At 33.4% G+C, this 9,473-nt stretch overlaps 1 protein-coding gene and 1 pseudogene across 1 annotated transcript; one reads left to right on the top strand and one right to left on the bottom strand.

Moving 5' to 3' along the window:
* The first annotated feature begins 1,303 nt into the window (after window positions 1-1,303).
* Window positions 1,304-4,372, top strand: LOC111406069 (AT-hook motif nuclear-localized protein 7). Its single transcript, XM_023035261.1, has 5 exons — window positions 1,304-1,354; window positions 2,460-2,527; window positions 3,118-3,249; window positions 3,346-3,507; window positions 3,807-4,372. Exons 1-5 carry the CDS (start codon window positions 1,342-1,344, stop codon window positions 4,095-4,097), a joined length of 666 nt encoding a protein of 221 aa, XP_022891029.1. The 5' UTR covers window positions 1,304-1,341; the 3' UTR covers window positions 4,098-4,372.
* A 555-nt stretch (window positions 4,373-4,927) lies between these two features.
* LOC111406768 lies at window positions 4,928-8,105 on the bottom strand (annotated as a pseudogene).
* Between the last annotated feature and the right edge of the window lie 1,368 nt (window positions 8,106-9,473).

Raw genomic sequence — 9,473 nt, 5'->3', positions numbered from 1 at the left:
ATAGCATAACAAGCAACATATAGTTGCCAGCAGTAGTAATTACAACATGCTTTTCAAATATTAACTTCATTTTAAACACTAACTTTTTTACGTGTCATGTGCTGCCAATAATTCGAAAATTCTTTTTTTTGACACTTTTAGTCTCGAGTATTTCTTTCTCTTCGATATCCTCTAAATCAATTAGACCATTTTGAAATGTTTCGTAGCCGAACGGAATACTCGAACTACCCATAAATTGATTAATCTCATTACTAGTAAAATCCATATATAAACATACAACAAAACATACTGAATATCAGAGTAAAAGAAACTGAATATTAGAACAAAAAAAATTGAAAATTGAAGTTGAAACTAGAATACTACAAGTTAAAACTGACTGAAGTAAATTAATATAAAATTCAAAATTTTACTTCATATTTGTAGCATAACAAGTAGCATATAGTTGTCAGCAGTAGCTATTTTTTCAAGGCTTGGCTCGTTATAGGCAGTCACGTGTTCTTACACGAGCCACAAGCTGTCTGAGTCGACGAGTCAAATTGCCTCCCTACTCTTGATCTTCATTAAAGTGCACAAAATGGTAAAACAGTAATAATCAATAAATTCAAGGGCATCCTAGTTTACACAATCAAATTTAATTCACCCAAAACGACAACGACCAGGTCGTAGGTTGAAAAAAGAAGCATGCCTCTAACGTTAACTTTACAGCTTTAAATTAAATTAAATTGCATTTTAAAATTTAAAAGAATTATCTTTTCCGAAATTTCACTATTTTTTAATTAAATTTTCAAGTTCTTAAATATATAATTTATTAAATTTCCGGGACGGACGTGAAACCATTTACTTAACCATAATTAATACTTTGAATTTTGTAATTTAAAAAATATTGCTTCTTACCTAATTAAATTATTATATTTAATTTCTCGGGTTTATTTTATTTTAAAATTCTGAATTTTTTCTACTTTATTTTCTTTATCAACTTTTTCTAGCAAAACCCTAATTTCACAACTACTTCCAAAAATTCCGATTTAACATTTTGATTTTTTCATTAGCCCTTAATGCTCTGCAAATGCAGATATTAAGCTGTAAGTTCAAGAAATCACAGTGAGCATGTTCCAACAGTAGAGCCCTGTTGTACCCTGATGATCTTTGAATATTCAGAGCCGATTTCTAATTTTCTAGATTTATAGAGGATTAAATTGGGTTTCAAATATGTTTTTTTTTTTTTTTGGGTTTTTTACTTTTTTTTTTAAAAATTTAAGTTTTTTGTAATTTTTTTTTCAATGTATTTTTTTTTTTCCATTTCGGTCTATCGCCCATTTCAAGAAGAAGCATAAGTTGGAAATGGAAAGTCCAGGTACTGATTTGGTGTTTTTTTTAAATGATTCTAAGTGAGAATTTAGAATAATTATTTAGTTTTACTGTTGCATTGCAATTATATATAATTAGAATGTTACTGTGGTTAATCTGTGTGGATATGATGTTGTCATGTTTAATATTTATAGCAAGTGTACAGAAACTGGATCTACTCATCTGCTTTTCTTTCATAGGGTGCTCGTGTTTTTGGGTCAATTTTAAATGATATTTTATGTGCCAAATGTGGAATTCCAACCCTTACGATACTGGGACTGGATATTGAGGAATCATTCAATCCTAAGATGATGTACTAGATTCAAGATCTGTCTTTATTCAGAAATTGCAGAATAAAGAAATTGATGCTATATTTGGTAGGGAGCATTGGACAATACGAGAGAATATTATGAAAAAGATACTAATATTTTGTTATTCATAAGGGTGAATGTTTTTCAATACTGCTTACCAATCATGCACTAAGTGGATAATGATGAAAAGGTGATGCAACATTTGTGGATCTGATGCCAAAAATGGGTATAATATTTGCTATCTCAGAAAGTTAATATTGTTGTTCAGGAAGTCCCACTGTAATGCCTATTTTAACATGATTCGTTGTCTCAATTTATGCATGCTACCAAGCGTATTTGTTTTAAACACAAACCAGTTGGTATATGACTCCAGCCAATAATGCAGAGGAGCCCACCATTTACTTGGATAATTTCGGCATTTGTCTCCGGTAACTGTCGAGCTTGAAAATATCAATTTTCTTGTTATTCGGACAGACTCCTCTGTTGGTGCATGATCAATAAAGAAATTTACTGTTTTGAATTAATTGTTGCAGAACTCACATAGAATAAATAATCAACACTCGATGACAACATCAACAATTATAGTATCTGGGCAAACCAAAGATTTTGAGGGATAGAATCGAACATAATTGTGATGTTATTAAGAGTTTGGACAGCCAGATAGAAGTTTTTGAAGTAATTGGGGTAACAAGTAAATTTTCATAAAAGTTGTTGGTTCTTGTGTAATTTAGCATGCTTGTGCTTTCAATGAACTTTTACATTCACCCTATCAAATGCCTTGACATATATCTATATTTGTAGGAGGATCGGTGGCATGCTCTGTTGATGCAAGTTTTACTCCCCATGTGATTACTGTTAACACTGGCGAGGTACTTTTAAGAATAAGTAAATTTGACGATTTCCTTTTCGTTCAGTTTGATTTAATAAACTTATTTTCCATTAATATTTTTTCACGTATCTCTATTTGAACAAGGAATCATTTTTTATATTTATTTTTATTAATTATTTATAATTTGGCCCTGTAGAGTCTTCAAGGCGAACTAATGTTCTATATTGCAATTTGTTGTGAATGCCCATGAGCCAAGAGTTTCATTTTCTAATGCCATTACATTTAAATAGCTCCTTTTTGTACACTGATAAACCTTCAACTTAAATTAAAAGAAAAAAAGACAATTTATGAAATTAAAATATGATATTTTCATTGAGTATCTTAGAAAGTGTGGTGGCAGTGAATATAGGGCTTGATATAAATTTGAAGCAATTTTTGCATCCCGGCAAATGATATTTGATCCATAAATTTTGCAATGATTGCATAGCGTAAGTAACAGCAATATTAGGAAGTTGAGACTCGTTTCAATTCATACCGTTAATTTTATTAGAGCTTCGATTTTTTTGTTGGATTTATTTCTAATGGCCGTCTTTATGTTTTTGAATCTTGATCTCTCTCTCATTTTATCAGGATATTACAATGAAGATCATATCTTTTTCTCAACAAGGGTCTAGAGCAATTTGCGTTCTGGCAGCAAATGGTGCAATATCAAATGTTACACTGCGTCAACCTAATTCTTCGGGTGGTACTTTGACATACGAGGTGAGAGATTTTTGTGTCCACTAGAAATTTCAGAAAATGTTTTTTGAGTGAATGAATACCAATGTTTCTAAATTATAAAATGTGTGATTTCTGCAGGGCTGCTTTGAAATACTTTCTTTGATGGGATCATTTATGCTCAGCGATAATGGGTTGACGAAAAGCAGATCTGGTGGGTTGAGTGTCTCTCTGGCAGGGCCGGATGGCCGTGTTATGGGGGGAGGAGTTGCTGGCATGCTAGTCGCAGCTGGACCTGTTCAGGTGAGGAATTTATTATTATTATTATTATTTTGCTTTTTTGAACAACGCGAATAAGACGGTCATATGTCAATAGAGTAATGCTATTTAACACTACTGGTGTTTAGGTGGCACATCAATGACATTAAATTACAAGTTCAATTATGTGATCACATAATTTCACATTTGATTGAACCTATCACATAATGCCACATTAGATAATATTATTCATGTCAATAAGGCAAGAATTACTTTCATTGTAACTTCTATTTTTACCTAAAAGTAAAAGAAAAGTAACATATTTAAACATGTATATATTACAGGTTGTGCTAGGGAGCTTTATCCCGGGTCATCAGCAAGAGCAAAAGCCCAAGAAACCAAAATACGAACACTCGATAGCTTTTACCCAAAGTCCTGCTAATCCTATTTCTGAAGAAAGATTCGAAGGAGCCTATGGTGGACAGAAGCCAAATTTGACCTCATCTGCTTCCTTCCATGGAGACAACTCGGCTTCTCTGGACTTGATGCATGTCTCGATGGGCACGGACCCAGAAAACAATGCCTCACTTCAAGGAGAAGATTCTAGAGAGCATAGCCATGATATTACTTGCTGATTGTGTCATTTGTGTTCATCTTCTTTGTATTTTAGCTGTTTTTGTTCGGTATGGAACTTTTAGCCTTTACTTACTTCTGACCCCCTGTTAGAGCGTCGATTAGCTGTATGTTATCAAGTGGTTCGACCCAAAGTTTCCTTCTCCCTCCCTTTTAGGCATTAGGTTTAGGACTTTGTGGTAGTGTGATTGTTCTATGATACTGTTTTACTCTATCTTGTTGTGTAACTTCTTGTAGAATTTTAAATGCATGAAACTGGAATTTATTGTCACTTTTATTTATATTGGAAGACAAACTTCTTTTTCCTATTTGCTCATCTATTACTTAAAGTGAAGATTATATACTACAATCAGACAGGAAAAAGTGTGGTCTTTTCTTACTGACTTTTCTACATCTACCCACTGAGTTTAATTACAAATCAAGCAAAGACCTGAACAAGTAATCTAAAATAAAGTTGGTTATGGAGCCAAGAAAATGATATCATCAGGAGAAAAAATCTTCCTTTCATCAAAGATTGAAAAGGGAAATCTGCAAACTTGAAATCGACTGACACTTCTTATGTATAAACATACGACACCTGGAACATGTTTAGTATGCATTACGGACATGGTTACTCTATAAATTATGAGATTTTTGTTTATTTTTATTCTTTAATGCTGTCTAGTAGTATCCTTTCCATTCTACCCAATAAACAAAAGATGCTAAAACTTTGGGGAAAGAAAAAGAATGAACATTGGTGATTGGACTAAAACAAGTGCTTAATTTATGTAATTATTCTATAAAATTTCCATTGGAATGCCCGGAGAAGACTTGACGACTTTCATTGACACTGTCACTGGACTAAACAATATGTTTTCAACTTTTCAACCCTCCATCCTTTGTTAACTTTCTCAATAAATTCTTCAATTCTTCTTCTCAATTCATCATCGTCATCTTCTTCTTCATCCCGGCTTATTTCTTCATTAATGTTGACTGTTGTTATACTAACAAATGATGCTTCAGCTTCTTCTTCTTCAACCAAGCTTCTTTCTTCATCGTTGACAGTTGTTATACTGACAAATGATGCTTCATCTTCATCAGTTTTGACCAATTTCTTCTCTATCTCACTTGAAGAAGAGGCATTTTTCATGTTTGTGGAATCTTTGTTTTCATGGGCAAAGCTATGACAAGGATCGGGTTTCTTTTCATTATACTGTGAAGTAGACTTGGAACTGCCAACAACTAGAATGGCTATGATTAGATTGAAGAAACAAAAAACAGCATGAGAATTGGAGGCTGCCAGGCAGATCAATTCAAATGTGGAAACAAACATGATGACAAGCAAAAATTGACAAATTCTGAGATGCCTCGTAAAAATAGTAAGCAGTCACGTTGGTATAAATCGATGTATTTAGACACTTCCTTTAGCTACTTCCGAAGACCTCTTCTCTTATATATTAAATTTGAGGTCTTTGATCTTGTTGGTGTAGAAAGAACCGACTCGAGAGCAGGGAGTAATTTGAGAAGAATTTTGGAACTTGTTAGCATAATAGAAATGAATCAAGCCTTTTATAGGGGGGACTCAATGAAGAAGTGTGCAAGGAAGTTACTCTTTTAGTACAACCTAAGGATTGAATGATGAGGTGTGTTGTGAAAGCTAATCTTGTACACATGTTATGTGATCAGTTTAATGATCCTCTGTCAATTGATTATAACTAATTAATCTTGACCTTTCTTTCCTAACTAAATTGTGGGTCTTAACTGCCATTCATTGTTTAATCAAAGTCAAGCAACTACCAAAGATGGCCCCACATTGACACTCAGTTCCTAATGGTGTATTCACTATCAGTTTCTAATGCAGTATTCATTTTCCAATATTGTCATAATACCAAACCATCTCATCTAAAAATTTAAACAATGAAAAATTATATTTATTAAAATTTAGTATCCAACACGCTCCTCTCATGCCGAACCCAACTCAATTATTGGTATAGAGAACATATCAGTCAATTCTCTGAAATATCTCTTTCGATTCAAAATCTTGGTGTAACTTTTGATCTATTTTTTCATTAAAAATACTTGCATAATCCTCATAAATAAGTGTCATTGACATTTGAAAACACCTTTAACTACTCTTAACACTCTATTAATTGAGTAATGCTAAGTAGCATCACTAGTTTGGATAATACTAATGTGATACTAAAATAGTGGAACAATTAAATAAGTCATTTAATTTTATCTTTTGTTGAGTCTTATCACATAACGTCACCTCGACTGTAACATTATTCATATTAACCACTTCATTTAAAATTTTAAATTGTTAAAAAATCACTCAAATTTAATCATCAACACATAGAAACTTAAACTATTCATTGGTTTAATGATTTGATCCAAGAAATGACCGTTGGTTGCATATCATAATTAAGCCTTCTGAATGAAGAAAGTATCCAGTGAAAGAGAAAGAGGTTGAAAGGTCAACTGTCCACTCCTCTTTCCATCTTGGGCAAGCAAGAAGTTAAAAAGTGGCTACAATTTTTGACAAATGTAAAGCTGGAACAGAATCCACAGTCTGGGGTATCTGACGAAACACATAGCTAAATCAACCAGATTGTTCAAAAATGATTTTGGTAATAAGATTAGACAAATTGACAATTCACTCAAACTGGCTAAGATTCTACTTTAATAAACAAATGCATTAAAATTACGAGTGTAACAAATCTACCAACTCATAAAAAAAAAGAAAAAAAGAAAAAAGAAAAGAGGAAATCTCCTAGTGATAATATGCTTCAAGGGAAAAAGATCGACAATCACCATTGAGAATCTCATTCCTAAAAAACAATGGCACGTTTGATATACAGAACTAGGAATAATGCGTAACAAATATGTAGAAACCGTCTAAGTAGTGTTCAAAACAATGGTAGATCCGTGAACAAAGGGCATAATGCTAATCTCAAGATTGACAAGGCAAGTTCCACTAAAAAATCATTAACAACAACAGCATTGAAGCAATAATCAAGATCATATAAAGTAAATGCTTCAATTGAACATGAATAAAACTAAACATCACAAATTTGTGAGCATAGACAAATCTATAATGACTTAAAAAAGGCTCAGACGAGCTAGAAGAGGCCATTCATAAATTATTTTGAACCATAACACGATCCAATCTCTCGCCTTTTCTGTTTCTTTTTACCAGAAAAATTGCTTTTCTTAAAGCCTCTTATATCATTTGTGGTCTCAACTGTGTTTTGGTTTTTCAACCAATTCTTCCCTCCAAATCCAAACTTGGAATCCCTAAATTCCCTATTCTTCCGGGTTATATCCAATCCTTTCTTCCTGTTTTCGCCAAAACAACCTGTTTTGGCTTCCCTCCACAGCGATCTCCAGGAGCCACCCCACGCCTCTTCTTATTCGATCTCTCAAACGCTTTTCCATTCTCAAAATCCAAATCAAAGTCGCCATCTTTATTTTCCCCTTCAAATCCGCTGAGCAGCCTATGCTTTCTCGACTTCTTAACAGATTCTACATCTTCTTTCTTCTGCAGTTCTGCTTGATCCTCTCCTTTAGCTTCTGTGCCTGTATCTCTTTAGCTAACTTCTTACTCTCTAGCCTTCCTTCTCAGCCTCCTCGACCTTTCTTTTTTCACTTAACAGCAAGCTCTTAACTTTCTCCATGTACGCATCAAACTTAACCATTTCTGCCTAATAATCAGAAGGCCTAAGAAGAGGAAGTTGCATTGACTAAAGTTCCACTAAAGCTTGCCTCGTGCCCTCTAGTGCCTGGGTGTAGAAAGCAAGCTCCCGTGTCAAGTCATCATTTACCTCTTGCTCCTTATCGATATCGATCAAAAGCTTGTGTATCCATTTAACATTGTCAGGCCAACTTATATCTCCGAGTTTATCAAACAAGCCATCTTTGTTGTATACAGCATTGGTTGAAGGTTCAGTCAGTTTCACATCTTCATCTTCTTCTGATTCTGATGCAGTCTCAGAAACCACAGGATCGGGATTTTTCATCTCTATGTCATTCATTTCTCACCTCACTTCGACACTCTTTTATTTATTTATTTATTTTCATAAAGCAATCTGCAAAATCAAAAAATAAAAAAACAAAAAATTCAGCTTCTCACAGCGAGAGATCACAAGCGTACGCTAAGAATGAAGAGGCTGTATACCAAGGGAATCACTCAAGAAAAGTGGGATAATAAACCCACCCAACCTCACCACAAAACCATCTACAACATTCCCCTAAATAACTATATATGTCTAATTTATTAATAAAAGTCCTGTTATAAATTTAGGAACCATGAAAACCGGTTGAAGGAGCTCCTTGTTCATTCATTGTGACGAAATACAGTTTAGTGAGCTATAACACTGATACAAAAAAACGAAAATAGGCTCGAACCAGAGTCCGGTGATTGATTTTCCAACAAAATTAGTTTATTATCAACTGGAACCCAAAAAGAGAAGCATTAAAAACTTATGTCACAGTTAAACTAGGCTGAACAAATAATTATTTCAATAGCTCAAATGGTTGAATTGAAGTTCATATAAGATTGAAAGTCAATCAACTTTATTAAAAAAAATAAAATTAAATACATGACAAGAGAAGAATGAAAAAATAAAATAAAAAAAATTGATTTTTTATTTCTTGGAGGCCGCCAATTAATAATCTGACACAAAAATATGTTATACCTAGTTCATATTGGGTCTCATTGGACTTGGTTCATTTCTTTAACCTACCAAGCCCGTCTCCATTTATTTCTCTATATATACGAGACTCATTTCATAATTAAAGTATGTTTTTCTAATCCTATCCAAATCCCCTCTCCCTCTCTTGCACTCATATTCTCTTGTCTGGCAGTTGATTTGATCGTTCGAGTGCAAAGGGTCGTCAGACATTTTTCTCGATCGGTGACCTTTGCCTCCTAACGGTTTGTTCAGTGTGCAAGTAATGTCCACATGGAAGGGACAAGATCAGAATTCTGTTGGCGCATTTTTTGAGATCAATAATATGTTATGTGATTTGATTATAATGTTATATCAATAAGAAACGAGTAGAAGAATGATACGTGCCAAGAAAGAAGATTGCCGCTACCTGCCAAAGGAGGCACCGCATATTGGAGAGAGACTTTAGGGTTTTAAGGAAAGAGATGAAACAAAGAGTGGCATGTGCTCAAAAAAGGGGGTATAGGAAAAATTATAGGTAATTAGCACAAAATGTTTATACCTTTCAATGTTATTGTGCAAAATGTTTTTATCTTTTATTTTTTATATTTTTACCTCTATTTTCACTTTTTCACTACGGAAAAGGCCCTTTTCTCAATTAAAAAAAATGTAAAACGATAAATATATCCTTCTATTTAAATAAAAAAAAAAAAGAAAAGAAAAGAAAAATTA

This window comes from Olea europaea, chromosome 12, assembly GCF_002742605.1.
Source record: "Olea europaea var. sylvestris chromosome 12, O_europaea_v1, whole genome shotgun sequence".
NCBI lineage: Eukaryota > Viridiplantae > Streptophyta > Magnoliopsida > Lamiales > Oleaceae > Olea > Olea europaea.
The sequence above is the reverse complement of the archived record's forward strand: the minus strand, read 5'-3'. Positions and strand labels throughout refer to the sequence as shown.

What these genes read in the sequence shown, in the direction of transcription:
- LOC111406069 (XM_023035261.1), top strand. An exon ending in TTACTGTTAACACTGGCGAG is followed by an intron (nt 2,528 to 3,117) that starts GTACTTTTAAGA and finishes TCATTTTATCAG; the next exon opens with GATATTACAATGAAGATCAT. An exon ending in TCGCAGCTGGACCTGTTCAG is followed by an intron (nt 3,508 to 3,806) that starts GTGAGGAATTTA and finishes TATATATTACAG; the next exon opens with GTTGTGCTAGGGAGCTTTAT.